General features: G+C 43.6%; 1 protein-coding gene across 5 annotated transcripts in view; it reads right to left on the minus strand.

The window, feature by feature from the left end:
* The window catches only part of CRTC3 (CREB regulated transcription coactivator 3), a 1,114,890-nt gene that overhangs the window by 127,347 nt on the left and 966,442 nt on the right, over window positions 1–21,101 (minus strand). For all 5 annotated transcript variants that reach the window (XM_085644305.1, XM_085644304.1, XM_085644303.1 and 2 more), the window contains 2 exons: window positions 19,422–19,471; window positions 13,172–13,389 (listed from right to left, as the gene is read on the minus strand). In XM_085644305.1, the coding sequence (XP_085500431.1) occupies window positions 13,172–13,389; window positions 19,422–19,471 (268 nt within the window). The remainder of the gene's footprint in view (window positions 1–13,171; window positions 13,390–19,421; window positions 19,472–21,101) is intronic.

Consider the following 21,101-nt stretch of genomic DNA (forward strand, 5'->3'; position numbering starts at 1 on the left):
AGCACCATCTCGCATGATTCCCAGCACTCTGCCTTCAGGATTGATAAGGCCTGCCATAGGAGTGACTGACAGGAGTCCATGCGTCCATTTTAGGGTTAGGTATAGGAATACTACACCTACAGCAACGGGTGATTACACCACCTTGCCCCAGCTGTCGCGCAGCCAGTTGTGTCAGATTTGGGCGGCCATCCAGGGGTGGCATAATACATGCTGCAGCCCCTGGTAGGCCCACGGGTACACCGATGCCCTGGATACCTGTGGTACGCTGATACAGGGACTGATAGGGCGGCCCAGTTCCAATTAGTGGATGCACCTAATGTACATGTGTTTTAATTTCGAGAGAGAACAGCTAGGCTGTGGTCTGATTGGCAGGCCCGCAGCCGGGGAAAGTCGTAAACCAATGAAGCAAAAGCAAAAAATCTGGGTGATCATAGGATTGCAGACCCTACTCTCCTACATGACCCCCCCCCCCCAAACTTTGGGACAATAAGCTAACCTTGACCAGGTGAGTCTTCTTGCTCTAAGTGGAAATACCTGGAGAGCCCATCTGCATTGCCATGATCAGTGCCAGGTCTATGCTCCACTGTGAAGTCCATCCCCTGTAGGGAAATGGACCACCTAAGTAGTTTGGGGTTTTCACCCTTCATTTGATTTAGCCACAAGAGGGGCTTATGGTCGGTCTGAATCTTGAAGTGAGTGCCAAACAAGTATGGCCTCAACTTCTTCAGGGCCCAAACCACAGCAAAGGCCTCCCTCTCAATAGCTGACCAATTCTTCTCTCTGGGGGTCAGCCTCCTGCTAATAAAAGCTATGGGCTGGTCATGACCATCAAAATTCAGCTGAGATAGAACAGCTCCCACACCCAACTCAGAAGCGTCTGTTTGGACAATGAATGTTTTGGAGTAGTCTGGACTCTTTAGGATAGGCGCTGTGCACATGGCCTGCTTTAGGTCATCGAATGCCTTTTGACAGCTGGCTGTCCACTGAATTTTTTTTGGCATTTTCTTACTTGTCAGATCGTTTAGCGGGGTCACAATGGATCCATAATTTCTGACAAATTTCCGGTAATAACCAGTCAGGCCCAAGAAAGCTCGAACCTGAGTCTGGGTGGTTGGAGGAGCCCAGTCCTGGATGGCCTGTATTTTGCTCTCCAATGGCTGAACCTGGCCTCCACCTACAAGGTGGCCCAGGTATACAACCTGTGTCTGCCCTATCTGGCACTTAGTGGCCTTGATAGTGAGGCCTGCCTTTTGCAGGGCCCCTAACACTTTCCTCAGGTGGACCAGGTGATCCTCCCAGGTGGAGCTAAAGACAGCGATATCGTCCAGATACGCCGCGCAGAAGTCGTCCAACCCAGTGAGAACTTGATTCACCAGCCCTTGGAAGGTGGCAGGTGCATTTTTCAAACCAAAGGGCATTACCACGAACTGATAGTGCCCACCCGGGGTAGAAAATGCTGTTTTGGGCTTGGCCTCCTCAGCTAACCTGATTTGCCAATACCCAGCTGTCAGGTCAAACGTACTTAAGTAGTCGGCCGAAGCCAACCGGTCGATAAGCTCGTCTGCTCTTGGTATCGGGTGGGCGTCAGTCTTAGTGACTGCATTGAGACCCCTATAGTCCACGCAAAACCTCATCTCTTTCTTACCGCCCTGGGTGTGAGGTTTTGGCACGAGAACTACTGGACTAGCCCTGGGGCTGTCCGAGGGCTCAATGACTCCCAGCTCCAACATTTTCTGCACCTCTGTCTTGATGCAGTCTCTGACATGATCAGGCTGCCGATAGATTTTACTCTTTACGGGCAGACTGTCCCCAGTGTCGACCTCATGGGTACACCAATTGGTCTGACTGGCCGTCAGAGAGAACATATGTCGAAAGGATTGAAGAACCTGTTTACAATCCTTTTGTTGATGTCCAGAGAGGCTGCCAAAAAAGACAACACCATCTACTGACCCATCGTCAGGGTTCTGAGAGAGCAGGTCCGGGAGAGGGTCACTCTCCTCCTCCTGTCCCTCATCTGTGGCCATGAGCAAGCCCATGCCCTCCCTGTCGACATATGCCTTGAGCCTGTTTACATGGAGCACCCTGTGGGGGCTCCGGGGAGTTCCCAGGTCTACCAAGTAGGTGGCCTCTCCCTTTTGCTCAATGATCGTGTGGGGCCCAGACCATTTGTCTTTGAGTGCTGCCGGGGCCACTGGCTCCAGCACCCACACCTTCTGCCCAGGCTGATAGACAGTCAGGACAGCCTTTTGGTCGTGCCAAGCTTTTTGTAATTCTTGGCTCGCCTCAAGGTTTTTAGATGCCTTTTCCATGTACTCAGCCATCCGCGAGCGGAGACCGAGCACATAGTCCACAATGTTTGATGCCGGCTTTTTGAGAGGTCTCTCCCATCCTTCCTTTACCAAACAAAGGGGTCCCCTGACAGGATGTCCGAACAGAAGTTCAAAAGGGCTGTAGCCAACCCCCTTCTGCGGGACCTCTCTGTAGGCGAACAAGAGGCAGGGTATCAGGACATCCCATCTCCGCCGAAGCTTTTCAGGTAGTCCATGAATCATCCCTTTTAGGGTCCTGTTGAATCTCTCAACAAGCCCATTGCATTGTGGGTGATAGGGTGTGGTGAATTTGTAATTGACACCGCACTCCTTCCACATAGCAGTCAGATATCCCGACATGAAGTTTGCACCTCTGTCGGAGACGACCTCCTTAGGGAAGCCCACTCTGGAGAACACTCCAACTAGGGCTCGTGCCACAACAGGTGCTGTAGTGGTCCTAAGGGGAATAGCTTCAGGATACCTGGTGGCGTGGTCCACCACCACCAGTATAAACTTGTGCCCTGATGCTGTCTGGGGTTCCATTGGTCCGACAATGTCGATCCCCACTCGTTCAAAGGGTACCCCCACCACCGGCAGTGGTATGAGGGGGGCCTTTGTCGTGCCACCTGACTTACCGCTGGCTTGGCAAGTGACACAGGAGCGGCAAAACTCCTTTGTATCTTCGGACATGTGGGGCCAGTGAAAGTGTGGAATAATTCTGTCCCAAGTCTTATTCTGGCCTAAGTGACCTGCAAGGGGAATCTCGTGGGCCAAGGTAAGAAGGAAACCTCTCAGAGACAAGGGGACGACCAGCCTCCTGGTCGCGCCAGGCTTGGGGTCTCTTGCCTCGGAGTACAGGAGTCCATCGTCCCAGTACACTTTGTGGGTACCTGTGGCGTTCCCTGCAGCCTCAGCAGCAGCCTGCTGTCTGAGGGGTTCAAGTGAGGGGCAGTCTAACTGTGCCTTCCCCAGGTCTTCCCTGGAGGGTCCCCCTGAGCCCAGAAACTCAACCTGACCAGGTTCAAGCTCTTTCGGCTCAGTTTCCCTCAGTTCTTTAAGGTCAGCCTCCTCAGAGACTTGATCCACGACCTGGGGCAAGGGGGAAGGCGAAGCCTTACCCTTACTGCTCCTTTTCTTGGAAGGTGTCTGGTCCGTTCTTCCAGGATCCAGCACCTGTTCAGTGGGGCATCTTTTGGCCTGTGACCTGGTCACAGCAAGGACATGTGCTGGCAAGCCTAACATTTCCATGTGAGTCCTCTGCTCCACTTCTGACCATTGTGACGTTTCCAAATCATTGCCCAACAGACACTCTACGGGGAGGTCTGAACTAACCACAACCTTTTTCGGGCCACTTACCCCTCCCCAGGAGAAATCAACAACTGCCATACTGTGATTGGTAGTGACGTTGCTGGCATTGGTCACTAGGTAATCGGTACCTAGCATGATCTGTCCAGGGTCCACAAAGTTAGGCGTCACCATGGTGACACTGGCACAAGTGTCCCTGTAGGCCTGAGCCACTTTTCCATTGATCAAAGGTGTCTGTCTGTATTTGCCCAAAGTATTGGGACTGGCATCAGGGGACATATCCATATCCCCTGTACAGACAAGGACGGCCTGAGTGAGCGTGCCGACTAAGTCATCACTCCCCTCGGTTCCCAAGGTTAACCCAACTAATGTCTTGGGAGGCGCACTACCACTGCTGACTGTACTAGGGGGTGCAGGTGCCTTAGGGGCTGCAGTGGCAGGAGTTTGCCCTCCTTTCTTGGTGCACTCACTAAACCAGTGAGTCTTACTTTTACAGTATTGGCACCACCTTTTTGACTGGCCTTCTTGAGTCTTCTTCTTCTGTGAAGCCTGACCCCCACCCTCTTTGGTTTGTTGGGGACCTGTCGAAGACTTCTGGTCATTTTGTTCGTTCTTGTTACTACCCTTCTGGTCTGCTTTCTTCTGACCACCCTGGTTCTGAGTCTGGTTCTGCTTGACCCTTGTTCTGACCCATCTGTCTGCCTTCTTTCCCAATTCTTGGGGAGAGGTCAGATCTGAGTCGACAAGGTGCTGATGCAACAATTGGTTCTGACAGTTGTTTAAAATCTGTTCTCTCATGATAAGATTGTACAATCCTGTGTAATCAGTAACCTTGCTACCCAGCAACCAGCCTTCTAAAGCCTTAGTGGCACAATCGACAAAGTCAGTCCAATCCTGAGACTGAATTTTCTGGGTGTCCCTGAACAGCACCCGGTACTGCTCGGTGGTTAAGCCGAACCCATCAATCAGTGTATTCTTCAGGACTTGGTAGTTGTTTGCATCCTCAGCTCTAGTAGTGAGGAGCTTGTCTCGTCCTTTACCTTCAAAGGAGAGCCACAGTATAGCTGCCCACTGACTTGGGGGGACGCACTGGACAGTGCAAGCCCTCTCCAAGGCAGTTATCCACTTGTGGATGTCGTCCCCTTGCTTAAAAGGGGGCACTATTTTACTCAGGTGTCTAGTATCTATACCCCTGTCTTTCTCTCTAATGAGAATGCTGCCACCAGTGGGATCTAACCCACTTAATTTCTGTTCTCGGGCCAAGGCAAGTCTTTCTTTGGCGAGGGCAAGTTCTTCCCGCTCGATCCTCAGATTGACTTCCCTCATCTTCGCTTCATGCTCCCTTCTCTGAGGGGACGTCATCCCTCTCTGAGAAGATGCCTGAGAGACATGTGTACGAACAGATCTGTTAGAGCCTCTGGAGAGAGACCTAGCTCGTCCGTTCCCAATGTTAGGCCTGCTTGAGCGTGGGCCCTGGGCTCCCCCAGTTCCATTCTCATGCCTGCTTAAGTTGGTCCTTGTAAGCCTGCCGACTACCACTGGACCTTTGTTTGCCTTGTCTCCTGATAACTCCTCCTCGTCTTCCTCCTCTGTATGGAGGTCGAGGTCTGGGTCACCAAGGGTTCCCTCTAAGGGAGGCATGTTCCCATCAGCATTGGGGGGACCTGTGTTAGAGGACCTCCTAGCATCGTACGTCTCTAAGAGACCTATCAGAAATGCGATGGTAGGGTTAGAACCCTGGTTTAGCTTCCTGGAGGCACACAGTTGTCTCATCTCCTTGAAGCTAAGAGCTGCATATCGTGACACGACCTGTGGAGGGTCGATGCTCACTAAGGGAGTCTCTGCGGACTCTCCGTGGAGCGACATGCTTTCTAGTGAGGTGTAAGTGATGCACCTACCTACACTATGTGTTCCTCTACTGATCCCTTGCTAAGAGTTATAGTCAGGGTGTGCTAGTCCCTGTTTCACTATAACAGCTGGTTCAGTAGAACTCAGAGTATTCTAAGTTAAGTTATATGTACCTGGGTACTTATGTGATCTTTCAACTTGATATTCTTAGGATACGTGTGTGGTAAAACAACAGCAAGCTCAAATCCCAACCGCTGCTCACCAATGTGAGAAGTTGGCCTGATATGTAGTGCTCACTATTCTAGTGATCACTGTGTATCATTCCAAACGACCCTTATTGATGATTGGTTGTAAGTCAACCTTATAGATCAGCTATCCTAGTAGCGTGGACAAGAGCAGTCTTCAGGCTAAACTCTAGAGGGCGTGTTAAGCCAGCTGTTTACCATCACATATACCCCTTGAACACCAATGTGAGAGGACAACACACAAGTTGTTTATGAAAATAAAGGATATTTATTTATAACAAGACTACCCTGGCTCTTTATGAGTCAGGGAGCTAAGCACACTACAAAACTCTTATGAAAATACTTCTGGTTGCACAATTTACACAAATGCCCGAAGGGCACCAAACCATTTACACTGCAAGTGGAATGGGAAAGGTTTAGATAGTTTAAAGTTACTGATTCCGGAGGAATCCGATCAGTGGGACTAAACGAAAAAGGAATTGGACACTTGTAGAGTGAACCTACGATGGAGCACCGAGATGCTCGAGTTACCTAGCCCAGAGGCTGCGGCTGCGTGGGGTTCAGCAAGATGTCGGGAGTCCTCGTTGTAGTCTCAGGAGCCTGAAAGAAGAAGTTGCTGGCAGGCGACCAGTGTCGATGTTCAGAGAGATCCAAGCCGGGATCGGTGATGAAGGAAACCTGAAAGCAGAGGGGACTCAGTTCTCAAGCGCTAACCAGCGATCGTGTGGGTACCAGGAAGGTACCGGCTGAAGTCACCGCGACCAGGTGAGTGGATGACGTCGGACTCGGCTGTTCCTCCGACCAGGAGGCGCGGCGGCGACCAGGAGGGAGGGCGAGCTGTCCCACGAAGGTGTCTGCTGTCGATGATGCTGGGCCCAGGAATGGGGCAGCAGGTCTTGGCAGTGGCAAACCCACGCGGTGGAGTCAAGATGGCGTCGGGAGTGGACCAGGAGGGTCCGAGGTACTCCTCTGTTGAAGGGGAGCCAGTCTGGAGCAACCAGACCAGTGATGGAAGTCTGTCGTGGTGCGTCGTGAAGAGGGCCACAAGCCGGTCGGCGAGTGGTCGGACAACGCGGTGAGCAGCAAGGAGCAGAAGGGCCCCCACGCAGATCTCGTGGATGCTGGGGAGGCAGACTTCGGTGCTGGAGCTGCTCAGGGTTAGGGCTTCTCAAACCCTAGGTGCACTCACTCGAGGGTCCCTCGGTGGGCGTGCTAGATAAGCGTCGTGCAGGTTCTGAAGATGGCCGGCCCCGCAGGTCTCGTCACACCTACGAATCTCAGCTGAGCTGATGATGTAGGTAGAGGTCAGAGATGGCAGGGAACCCGGGACTCGTCGAGCTGGGCAGTCTTGATCCGTGGGAGAGACGTGCAGCAAACCGCAAGCGCTTAGGTGGTGCCTGCTGGTGCAGGGTGGCTACTCCTTAGCCACAAGGGAGAGTCTTCAGAAATAGTCAAGAGTTCCTTTCGTGGAAAGTAGTTCAAGATTCAGAATATCCAATTTGGGAAGGGGACTCGCTCCTACCTTTATTCTAAGAAAAGGGGCTGGCCCGAGACTAGGTCCTACCTATGGGTGGGACCAGGAGGGGGGTGGTTACACCCCTATCCTTTGTCCGGCTTCGCCCCAGCTCAGGGGCTGGTGTGCCCCCGAAACTAGTTTGAGCCGGGCTATGCACAGTGAGCACCGGGGTGCCACTTGCAATCACCTTCCTTTCAGCCCTGCCTACCTGGGATACACAAACCCTGTCTGGGATGGTGCTAACACCGCCCTCGACATGAAACCCTTTGTCCAAGCTCCCCTCGCTGGAAGGTCTCCCAGCAGCAGGAGGTCAGACGTGTGTCTGGTGGCAGCATCCATTTTGTGATGCTGAGGCTTGAGTCAACTTTAACCGGGGTTCAAGGTTACTTCCATGTCGTGTCCCTCTAGAAGGGTGGAATGCTAACCCCGTCGCCAGAACTGGCGAGGGGTTCGTATTCCAATTCGTATGACACCTTACTCGACATGTTTGGGTGATGCGATACCAAAGTTAGCAAATAACCGCGAGGATTATAATGCCCTTTAAGGTAGTTGGCCCGCGTCACCATGGAACGGCTATTAGGATTTGGTTCCGCAAGCCGCCGACGGGCTCAGCTCGCGCCAGAGCACCATCTCGCATGATTCCCAGCACTCTGCCTTCAGGATTGATAAGGCCTGCCATAGGAGTGACTGACAGGAGTCCATGCGTCCATTTTAGGGTTAGGTATAGGAATACTACACCTACAGCAACGGGTGATTACACCACCTTGCCCCAGCTGTCGGGCAGCCAGTTGTGTCAGATTTGGGCGGCCATCCAGGGGTGGCATAATACATGCTGCAGCCCCTGGTAGGCCGTGTGTACACCGATGCCCTGGATACCTGTGGTATGCTGATACAGGGACTGATAGGGCGGCCCAGTTCCAATTAGTGGATGCACCTAATGTACATGTGTTTTAATTTCGAGAGAGAACAGCTAGGCTATGGGTCTGATTGGCAGGCCCGCAGCCGGGGAAAGTCGTAAACCAATGAAGCAAAAGCAAAAAATCTGGGTGATCATAGGATTGCAGACCCTACTCTCCTACATGTTACTCAACAGATTTCGCTAAACGGGAGCCAAAGACTCATCCACTTTAAGTTCCTCAAAAGAGTTTATTATACTCCGGAGAGACTGCTCCGATACAGTCTGAGATACAGCAGGCTGTGAGTGTTGCGGGATGGGCATGGCTGGATTCATGCATGTTGCATGGTTCTTCCCTCAGATTGTGACTTTCTGGCGTCAGATCTTCCATGCCATAAACAACATCACAGGGCTCTCACTTTTTCCCGACCCACTGCTGGCTTTATTGGGCTATACTGGGAAACTGCAAAATGGTGTCAGACGGTTGATAGCAATAGGTGTACTCCTTGCCAATCATAGAATTGCAGTGCATATATGTTATATTGTAATACACAGTCCGAACTGTACAATGAACTGTTAACCTTACAAAATCGTCCCAAAAGTTTCTGGGGATTGTACAAGCAATACCTTATTGGGAAAGAGTCGGGAGAACCGGAGGGGGACAATCCTGATTGATCATACTTATGTGGTCTTGCATTTTCCCGGATTTAATATTATATTTTAGTCAGGTGGGAGGTTTTGTATATTGAGGATGACCATATAAGGTACGGATAATGTATTTGATTGGTTGTACGAGGCTAAGCATTGATTCTGCAATAATGTCCCAAATAGCGATGTTTATCGTCTCTGTAACTTGCTCTGAGTCTTGGCTTTAGTTTGCTAACATTACGGTGCACTGTGAGTAATTAATGTATCACTGTAAAATGTTTGAATAAAATAATAAAAATAAATATAGTATAATCAGCAAAACAGCTTAAATGATTGTTCCCTTTGCAGCATTATTCTAGATGCTGAATACACCTTTCACAGCCGTAATTAGAATTTTATGCTGAGCGCATTAAGATGGCATTGTATTCTTTAAAGCATTCTTAAAATGGTTTCTTAGTTATATAAAACTCTGTTTGCTTCTATTTTTGTTAGTAGTATTATCACGCCTTTTCTCCATTGAAAGCAGAATCAGATCAGGGTGTTGACTTTCTCCTCTACTTTATATTTAAGCTTTAGGAACTTTTTTTTTTTGCTAAGGTTGGACGTCATACTAACACTAAAGGATTCTGATTTGAAACTGCAAAAAAATATTCTACATATACGGACGATATTCTGCTGTATATTAATAATCCTGGTGGCATACTTTTTTAAAATCCAGTTGACAAATTCTCATGTGTTTTTGGTTATAAACGTCTATGCTTCCCTAGAGCACAAAAAAACAAATCCCTAGCAAAAAAAATTGATTTCACTCTATCTATCCTGGTATGGTCGATTCGATTAAACAGATAATTTTATATTCTCCTTCAATGTTACCAAGCAATACACCGAAATTATTTTTTATTTTTCTTTGAATACCATCCATTCCTGTGGCAGAACAAAAAAATTGTGCATGTTGCTTTTTCTGATAAACATCTTTGGTTCTGGTTAAACGATACACAGATATGTCCCTAACTTGCATGGAGTTGGAAATAAGTTTTATTGCTCCCTTTTCTTCACTATATTTCCATAATCATAAAAACCTATCTCTTCCCATTTTTATAATTGTGTATTATATAGCAAATATTCATTTTAAAAATGAGGATGAGAATTTCATTGCTGCTTTGCCTACTTCTCATAACAAATGGGTTAAGATCAATATTAATCAATCAGGGGTTTGTTAAGCGCAGCTACTCACCCGGAAGGGTCTCAAGGCGCTGGGGGGAGAAGGGCACAGCTCCTAGGCACTCACAGAGTATTGTCGAAGGCCAAGTCTTCCATGGCTCATCAGGGTACGTGCGGTGCCGGGCGCTCATGATGATTCGTCAAAGAGCCAAGTCTTGAGGTCCTTCAGGAACTTGGAGAGACTGGCAGAGGTGGAAAGGGAGGGTGTTCCATTGCCTTGGACGCGAGAAAGGAGAAGGAACGACCTCCTGTTCTAGTCTTCTTGATGCGCAGTACCGTGGCGAGGGAAAGCTGGGCTGAGCGGAGGGATCTTTGGAGTGCGTGGAACAAGAGGCGGTGGTTCATGTAGGCAAGGCCGGTGTTGTGAAGGGCTTTGTGGGCGTGGGTGAGAAGCTTGAAGGCGATTCTCTTCTCGACATGGAGACAGTGTAGTGCCCGCAGGTGTTGGGTGATGTGGCAGTGATGCAGTAGGTTAAGGACTAGTCTGGCGGCAGTGTTCTGGATGTTCTGGAGTTTGCGGCTGAGGTTCTTGTTGAGTCCGTTGCCGTAGTCCAGTCTGCTGCTGATGGCGTGGATGAAGGTTTTCCTGGGTTCGAGGGAGATCCAGTTGAAAGTTTTACATAGGAGACAGAGGGTATGAAAACAGGAAGAGGTGACAGCATTGATCTGGGGATCCATTTTGAGTACGGAGTCCAGGATGATTCAGAGGTTGCGTGCGTGGTCCGTGGGAGGGGGTGGGTTCCAGAGGGCAGGGGGTCACCAGCTGTCATTCCAGGCATCAGGATGTGGGCCTACGTTGAGTACTTCGGTTTTGTCTGTGTTCAGTTGGAGGCAGTTGTTCTTCATCCACCTGGCGAATGCTTCCATTCCTTCTTGAAAGTTGTGTTTCAAGATGTTGGGTTCCTTGGATAGTGAGATGATGAGTTGTGTGTCGTCTGCCTACGATACGATCTTGAGTCCGTGTGATCTGATGATGGATGCGAGAGGGGCCATGTAGACGTTGAACAGGGTGGGGCTGATGGAGGATCCTTTGGGGACTCTGCAGGTGGTTGGCGTGGGCTCCGAGATGAAGGGAGTGAGTCTTAACCGCTGCGTTCTGCCGGAGAGGAATGAGCGGATCCAGTTGAGGACTTTGTTCCGGATTCCTGCATTGTGGAGTCTGCGGGCTAGGGTGTGGTGTGAGACTGTGTCGAAGGCCACGAAGAGGTCCAAGAGAATGAGGGCCACAGTCTCTCCTCTGTCGAGGAGGGAGCAGATGTCGTCTGTCGTGGCGATGAGGGTGGTCTCTGTGCTTTGGTTCTTCCTAAAGCCTGATTGAGAGCAGTCGAGGATGTTATTCTCATCGATGAAGGAGGCAAGTTGGCTATTGACAGCTTTTTCAATGACTTTCGCTGGAAAGGGAAGTAGGGAGATCGGTCTGAAGTTTCTTTAGGAGAGGGTTGATTTCGGTCTGTTTCCAGTCATATTAAGACTTTTTTGTGTGAAAGGTGGGCTGACTAAGGTATTTTTAGTTGTATCAACTATTCTAGAAATATGACCAATCTTCTTTTATTCAGTTACAACATAAATATAATATACTTGGATCTTGCTTGAATCAATATAATAAATTGAAATAAGAAATGTGTATTCGTTTACAAATAACAGCTACATCAACAACATCTGTAATTGCACGTAATACCATTAATAAATATCAATTTAGGTGAGCCCCTAAAGTCTCAAACATCTACTCTTCATTAAAAAAGTTTAATGCAGATGATCCTAAAAGCAAAACTTAGAAAGACTGGGAGGTGGATCTGGAATGTTCTTTAACCCCATTTACATAAAGTAAGACTGGGTAACTCACAAGCTGCAAACATTATCCAAACCCTTTATTTGCTTTATAACAGACCATTTCTACCTCTATTCTCTATAAATACATTCATTTTTTCAATATCTACTTCTTGATGGTCACATATGGTTGCTGGAACTCTTATTACTACAATTACATCATTTTGGAATGCAGTTTGCAAAAATATTAATGCTATCTTACAAACAAATGTTGCCTTATATATGCAAAAAAAAATGTCTTGGTAGTTTATCTGATTATTTTAAACATCTTACATTACTGGACATTTTCATTGCAATTATATTACAGAAAACTTTGTTAGACTGTTCTAAGATATCATATAATACATTGTGCAATTGAATATTATTTGTTATTAAATACAGTATTACTAACAGTTCTTCACCCCAAACATCTATAAATAATAATATTAGATCGTAGTCATCTTGGACAGAATTTTGAACGAAAAATACAGTGTCAAATTATAATTGAACAATAATACATGATGAAGTTGCTAGAGTCTTTAAAGTGATATGTAATGATATTTTCTTCTCTTTTTCTGATAGCTAAATATTATAATGTTTTGTATTATTGAACTGTTTTATTCCTTAAAATAATACTATTAACACTATACAAAAGGACATTTAAGGTTTGAATCATGACCTTAGAATAACTTCATTGCAAGTCTTTTTAGTATTATAGTATAATCTTTTGTCTAAGGAGACAACCTTGATTTCATTATGAAATAATTAATTACAACCAAAAATTAATAACTCTCCAACTGACAAATTAACCAATTTACAGTGAATTTTGTCAGAAAGGTAAAAAATATTGTGGAGGCTCACCGGTTGTAGAGTATGTTACTTAACGCCCTCTGGGGAAAGTGCTTAATTGTTGGTAACCACCAATAACTATGATATTCATACTTGAATGCAGTTAGATGGAATTGATACCTTAACACTTGAGGGAAAAGTCTTATAGTAACTGACCAGCATTCTTGATAGTTCCTCACCACATTATGGTGAAAAAGATAGTGAAAAGATATATATTAGGTCGTACAATTCTCCTAGGGATACATTGCTTGTCAGGTAGTTGAGACCTAGAGCCTGACTTAGATTTCGTTAGACGGGTTACTCTGACACAACCATGACGGAAATCCTGTCCGCTGAAAATTAAATCCCATATATTCGTACTTATTGTTTTGAGGGTCAAACTGTATAAATTGCTTGCTTAAACCACAGTGTTTGGTTTCCAGGAGTTATTTAGTGGGTGCTCACAAAGTCAAAAGGTTAAGAACTGCTGTTGTCGCCTATTTGTTTTTTATAGAGTGTGCTTTTGATCACAACAATGTATGGTACGCACCTGGAGAATTGCTTATGCCTAAGTGAGTCATAGCAGCTGGCAAGTTGCTTGTGCTGTTCTCCCCACTGATACTCGAATATGACACATCATCAGGATCCAAAGGTGTTGGCAGAGGAGAAGGAAAATGCAGGTTCGTCAAATCTGGCAGTGAACCCCCAGTGTTCAAATTTCCCTGGAAATGTGCGAGCCCAGGACTCTGTTCAGGTGATGGACAGACTCTGTAAAAGGATCAAAATAAATGTTTTCAAACACTCAGGTAAGTTAAAAGAAAATGTGAGCAGGATTTGTGACTGAAACAAGAAGTGAATTTTACTCTGCTACCTCAGTCTAAATCCACTTAATTTTTTAAGTGTTCATCAGCTACATAGATTGGGACTTGTTACTCTATATGTGTTATGAGCGTGCTATCATCATTTACGCTTATATGGGCTATAAACTTAATCCTAAAACTTCGCCTTGATCATGCTAAGGAAATTTACATTAGCAGTATCCAAAAAGGAAAAACTAAACCTTGAAAGTATAGCCATTTGTGGTACTGCTGTATTGGAATCATTGTCTTTGTGCTATAAGTACCTTATTATGGTGTTAATATAATTAGGCTGAGTATTAGGACTGATATTGAGACAAAGATAAACAACTAACGTAAGAATAAGAGGAGAAAACACATGTTTTTTATTCCTAAAATAAACAAATTAGCTGGAATCATGTGTATGTATATTCATATGCATGGGCTCCTTCAACAATCCTAAAATAAAAAAAGTTAGCTAGAATCATGTGTCTATATTATTCAAGAGCATTTACTTGGTCAACAATGGCAGGCAAATCCACCAATCTGAGGCTGAAAGATAGAGTATATTTCTATGTTATTATCATTCAAATTTGGCTCCGCCACCACCAGCTCCACAGTACTAACAAATTGTGCTTGCAGTTGTGTCCTTTGATGGTCTACCAAGAAATATTTTCCAATAGCTCTCAGGAGACAAATAGTCAAAAATATTTCTGCCAGCGTGTTAATGAGCTCTGAGCTATCACAGAAGAGAGTGGATAAAACCTTTATATCAATCTCTATTTTCACAACTCCTTTTATTTAACTACTTACCAAATCCAGCTTACAAATTGGGCAGAAAAAAACATACTCAATAACTAGATATATCTAGAGTCTGCCAGATACATCAAAAGGGGTCTAGGGGAAAATATTTATAGACCAATAGGTTTCTAACCCCTTAATTCCAAATACGTTATAACAACAAAAAAGAAAACCTATGGTCAAAAGTTTCAAAGAATGAGAAAGCAAGTGAGTACTTTTACTGGTGAAAATGAATCCCATCAGCCACCGGGGTAGCAACCCACATCATCTGGGATCCAGTGGCCCTTGCTGTGCTCTCCTGATAGAACAAGGCAACAGCTTTGGCAGGCTCCCAGAATCTTACTCACGCTATAAGATATAGTATCTACCGTAGTGCAAGGAAGATGTGGTTTAAGCGTTAATGGTGGTGAGAAAAGCAGTGCAGTGAAAAATGTGAATATTAAAATCATCTACTGAAACAGATATATTACTTTATTGGTTCTGTTTGAGTGACGAAAATAAAATAAAACCAGTGCAAGAGCTGCTTTGAAAAAATAACTGCTCACCAAAAACACAGTGAATGGAAATGGACGCCTCCCCTTCCTGCTCAACTAAAGATCGGGGTACCGACGGACAGAGCGGGGCCTCATTTCCCAGAGCGGATGCCTAGTGAGGAGAGGAGCGACCCCGTATAACGACGGGAAATGGATGAACACTCCTGAAAAAGTCAGAAAAGAGTGTTGAAAGATATACTCCGCAACCCAAGTAGGTTGTATAATTTCCATTCACTGTGTTTTTTCACATTTTGGGTATTACACATTATCAAATAGCAGTAGCAAAATTTCTTAGGTCCTGACGAAAGCCGGATTTCCACATAATCCATAGGCTGAAACATGTAGACCTGTTTTCCAACTGGACGTGAGCAGTTATTTTTTCAAAGCAGCTCTTGCACTGGTTTTATTTTCGTCACTCAAACAGAACCAATAAAGTAATATATCTGTTTCAGTAGATGATTTTAATATTCACATTTTTCACTGCACTGCTTTTCTCACCACCATTAACGCTTAAACCACATCTTCCTTGCACTATGGTAGATACCATATCTTATACCGTGAGTAAGATTCTGGTAGCCCGCCAAAGCTGTTGCCTTGTTCTATCAGGAGAGCACAGCAAGGGCCACTGGATCCCAGATGATGTGGGTTGCTACCCTGGTGGCTGATGGGATTCATTTTCACCAGTAAAAGTACTCACTTGCTTTCTCATTCTTTGAAACTTTTGACCATAGGTTTTCTTTTTTGTTGTTATAACAGAAAAAAACATATTCAAGTGCTCACAGTTTCCAATGCTACACCTCATACACTTTTTGAATGCCAGGGGGGCATTTAAGAGCCCTCCACTTCCAGTCAGTCAAGAAGTGATGTACCATCTTTAGGTGTTGTCTGAGATATATTGCAGTTGAAATATATTTTTTAAGAAAATATATTTCACTGAACATTAAATCTTCTGTGCATATAACAGTTTCATTTTCCCATCAACGTATCAGCTCTGCTGTCCATTGTTCCTCATTCACACGAGTCTCTTTATGAAATTGAGATACAATATAACTACTGTACATGCACAAATAAATGGCTAAGAGAAAGCAGTGTGAAGTACCTTGAATTGCTTTCACTACATGCGTAGGTTTTTGATAATATAATAAAACACTGAATTAACTGTTGACTAGTGCAGTGAACTTACACTTAGAAACATGATTATCAAATATATTTCATTTATAAAATATTTAACTATAGATATCTGTACTAGCTGCCAGTTTTCAGAACGATAAATCAAAATGTCCCCAAATTGCTGTATTAAGCAGTAAATTGAGGAATTTGTATGCTTGTTTGTATATCTCCTCATACTTGTGACCACTGCTTGCTGAGTTTCATCTTATTTTAAAAAAAATATTTTAATTGTTGCATTTAGTTGAAAACATTTAAGCTGATCAGTTTTATTAGACCTGATAAAAATGGAAAGTTTAATGGATCACATCTTCTGGGTAAAGTATTTACTGAACATCAAATGGGTGCGCAGAGGAACATATTTTCTTAACATTAGGAAAAGCTAAACCAACTTCACCAATATTTGCACTGAACGTCTGCCAAAAAAAGCTACCTAGCCATAACACAGGTATATAGGTAGGACTGTTTAGAAAAACAAATAAAAACATTTTTGCAAAGTTAAAATTTTAACAAAATTAACGCATAACATCTGCTAAATTTGATATAGATATAACTCTTAAAGCTCTGCAATTCATTTAAAGCACTGCAGACATTACACCAATGGCTTCATCCCTTTGCACAGTCCAATCCGGAAAAGGTACCACATTTCTTTAAAGTATCTACGATGACTGTGAATCTGCCTGGTTCTGGTGTAAGAACAAACAAGTCATCTGCACTTATTTTGTGTTTATGGAATTAATTATCTAGTGGAAATCTTGTTATGAAAAAATTTGCTTGCAAAGTGGTTGCTAGAAGCTACATAAACAATGCAAAAAGTAGCAGAGATTGTGGACAGCCTTCTTTTATTCCAAGTTTGCAACTCCCCAGATTAGTTTACACCATTCACCACTATTGAAGCATTAGGAACATCTTAAAGACTAATTATAAACTTATAAACCCAAAAGCAATGCAACACTGATAATTCCAATTAACTAAATCAAATGCCTTTCCACATCAGCAGTCGAGTACAATGGCATACAACTGCCAGTACATGCAAGTAATTCCCCTATGGTTTTTTGACATGATTTAATAAATATTTTGACATGATTTAATACATATTTTGGATGCTAAGAAGAGCAACAAGCTGTATAGTTTACTAAATGTCAATTGTAGCCTTCTGCTTCGAGGCTAGCATTAAACCTGTGAGGTAAATATCGCAACAAAGCAATAAAAATAATTCTTATATATGGGGCTAGAGATGTTGCCATCTCATTTTTTTAATTGTTAACTATTTTTTCCATCTAACCCATTTGAATATATTTTTCTAAAATGTCCTTGTCACTATCCATAGTAAGATTCAGATATTTAATTTAAGAGAAATATTTGAAGGTTCAGTATACACCGTTGCCTAAAATTTAGTGAAATCGTCACATTATTTTGCTGCATCTTCCATGCCAGCTTATTTTAGAACTTGTATTTTTATTTGTTGCAGGCCTTTTGCCAAGCTAGTAGTGTACTAGTTTTCCCCCACGTGTAAATGTTCTCTTTAACGGTAATTGTCCTATTTAACATTCAATTTATATAGGCAATGGGCATATTACATGGTAATCATATAGCCGCTTCTCCAGCAGCATTCTTTCACTCTTATTTTTGGTTCAGAAGTATAAATCTTGCAAATCAATAGCTTTCTTTGTATGACACAGGGTGCCAGAGTCACAAATTCTGCTTATATGAACAGATAACTCAACAACTTTCCCTCTTATAAATGCCTCAAAAGCATCCCCAATTGAGAAATCATGATTAGAGTGTAAATTGCTCCTAAAACATTACTCTGTTTTATGTTTAATTATATCCCAAAAATAGAGACTTTTCAACAAGATTCACTGAAGGTCCTGCAACTAAGTTTCGTGGAAGGATTGTTCTTTTGAACAGTTGATGTGACCACTACAGTATCAGACATGCAATAGATATTTTTACATAATTCTGAAATATTTTGTTATATATTAAGAGGAAATGTAATCTGCTGAATGTATAATATCTATCAGAATATAAAGAAAAAGTGAGGCAATACTGGAACTCAGAGCCTAAATTGGTCGACTAAATTTAAATTTGGACATGCACTTAACCCCTTCAGTGCCACGCTCTTTCCCCCGCCTGTGCCGGGCGTTGCACTAGTGGGTGGGGTTCATGACGAGATAGTCTCGTCATGGGCACAGCGCAACCGTGCTCCATGACGAGACTATCTCGTCATGGGCACTAAAGAGGTTAAAATGCCCCCTTTAATTTTACGTCGTGGATAGAGGCTTCTTTTCAGTGATCTATCCATCTTGTCCTGGCTATATTACGATCACCGCTGATGAAACAGGGGATGTAATTTCTTGCAAATCTACTTCTAAGTTCTTTATTGTAGGGTAGCTTGGACCCATTACCTCCTTGAATCATATTTGATGGATAGAACACTGCTACATGAGACTTGTCCGATCACGATTGCTGTGGCTCTTGTTGTAGTACATTGACGAGAAGCAGCTGCAACGGGTGAGTGGTGAGACTTTAGGAACTGAATTTCTTGAATTGGGACATATTATGCCAATGTTTATATAATTTGTCAAAAATTACTATCTTTTTCCTCTTAGTTATCCAGCTACATTCCAGCTACAAAAGGTAAACGAACTAGCTTGTGCTGCCATATGAGCAAAGTCTTCACATGTTACATGTTGCTAAATGATTACAGAAGTATTAAGCTAACTTTTGTTTTCCAGCCATTTTATCTCACCTTTGGCACCACAATCTGCCCCCTCAGCCTAATGCAATTCCCATGTCCCTTTGCCACCCAAGCTGGGGAGCCCACCCTCACCCCATCCACAGCACATATGAAACCCATCACCAACTCCTAAGGCTACAAGCAAAATATATCTTTATATGTATCCAGAAAATTTCTTTATGCAGATTAATTAACCAGTCCAAAGCCAATTGACACTGTGTAGCATGTATATGTACTTTGTGTGTTGGTAATAGATGGACCGGGTAGCCCAATTACTTTGTTGATATAATGTACCATAGTGCATACCCATAAACCATGCTATTTACTGAAAACCCTATGCCTGAAATCAAAGATTTACTTCAATAAACCAAGTAAATCAATATTGTGCCGTTATATTGATTATATGCCACAAGATTGTAATGTAGGAAATCAATGTCAAAATATACTGTAGCTCTCATCGAAGAAGTTCAGCTGAAATTTCAAGTTTCATCACAATCGTTCTGCATTTGTGAAGATAATTCTTTTGGTTGGATATTATTAAAAGATATACACAGAACAAAATGTTAATAATATAAAATTATGTAACTATTTAACACAGAACAAAAGAACCAGTAAAAATTACCATACAACCAACACTTCGATATTCAGGGGTTTTATTTTTGTTACAATGATGGCAGTGGCATGAATCAGGAAGATCAACTAACAAACTGAAAATATACATACGTGATTCCAGGCACCTCACAAGACCTGGGCCGTGAAGACAGAGACTGCACCTAAATGTAAAAAAAACAGGTATACTATGTTTAACACACATCCACACTCAGAACTTTACTTCAGCATTAATCATGCAATTCAATAGAATAAAAACATGGCTTCTACCAGATTTGATTCGTATTCGAGACCAAAACTCACACTTGCAAGGGCAACACTCCACTTTGTTTAATAAACAAGGGATGATGTTCAGGGCCCAGCATTTTGATTTGTACTACATTTTAAGGAGGACCTTTCTTGTTACACCGTTATTTATTGTGTTCTCTGTGTGATCCACTTGAGTATACTCAACACAATGACCAGTTGCAACCCCCTTAAGAAATAGGGCACTGTTTGTGTTTTAGCCCATGCTGTATTCAATTTATGCCAGACATTTGAGCTATAGTTTCTAAATCGCGTTAAGTATTCAGATCCAGAATTTCCTGAGTCCATGATAACACAATCAATCAATCAAAGTAAGCTTTATTCGATTGTAATAAAGCAATCATAAAAGCACAGTAAAAAACAGTTACGAAAACAAAATTATTTAAAAACAAGTTCATGACAATTCCATTTCTCTGTATTTATAAACTTTTCGTTAACTAAAACATTACAGAAACTAAAAGGACCCCCTTATGCCAAGGCTAAGATACAGGCTAAGGCACGATAAATCAAGGTCTAACCTCCTCTGCTCCATTACTATCCTGTTACATTATTTTCCTAATTCGAAGCACTTTTTTAATGTACGCAGCAATCCTCCAAGCAATGTGTACGTTTTCTAGGCATTGCAAACGAATAAGTGCTATACGACACTGTCTTAAACCAAATTCCCTTAATACAGGTACAAGTAGTGCTTTTCTTTGTGTTGCATAGAATTTACAGAAAAACATCATATGTAATGTTGTCTGAGTAGATTGGGAATCACATGGGCATGTTGGTAAATTATGCGACCAATCATTCATAGTGGGAAATGACAATAGTCTATGAATGGATCCTAACCTGAATCTAAAGAGTAGCATTCTATCGAACCCACTTGTAACAAATGACAGGTATGTCTCCATCCCTCCAGTTGTAAGTGTTAACTGATGTTTCAACACACAGGGTTTCGCAAGTTCACCTAATGCTCTCTCTTCTGCTAGAAGCACAAGGCCCCTAGATTTTAACTCCTTTCTAGAGATGCCTATCAATGAACTAGGATTTGAATAAAACTCTGGGTTACCTAATAATGAAAAAAAGGACTCAACATACTTCAACCAGGGGATCATGCGGGCCCTATCAAGTCTCATTACATCCAACATAATGGATCTATTCAGTACCGTCTGTTCCTTTGTCCATATCCTGTGCCAGAGGAGTATGGGTTCCAATTTAATAAGATCCGTTACATAAGCAAGACCCAATTCTTCATGGCAGGCAAAGGTCGACGTGTTTTGAGGAGCCGACAGAATAAAGCACAGGAAGGCATTTTCCACCAATTGTATCTGGGGTGTATACCCCTGCACCATACATGGCCACTGAAAGACATTTGGCCTTATAAATTTGTATGATCTCACCTGGTGGTTTACGCCCCAGTGTCCTACAAAAAGTGGCAAGTGCACTGGTGGTTCTCATAAATGCGAGTCTTTTCCCAGTAAAGTGGCAAGTGCACTGGTGGTT

The sequence above is a fragment of the Triturus cristatus genome, chromosome 3_1, assembly GCF_964204655.1.
Source record: "Triturus cristatus chromosome 3_1, aTriCri1.1, whole genome shotgun sequence".
NCBI classification, from domain to species: domain Eukaryota; kingdom Metazoa; phylum Chordata; class Amphibia; order Caudata; family Salamandridae; genus Triturus; species Triturus cristatus.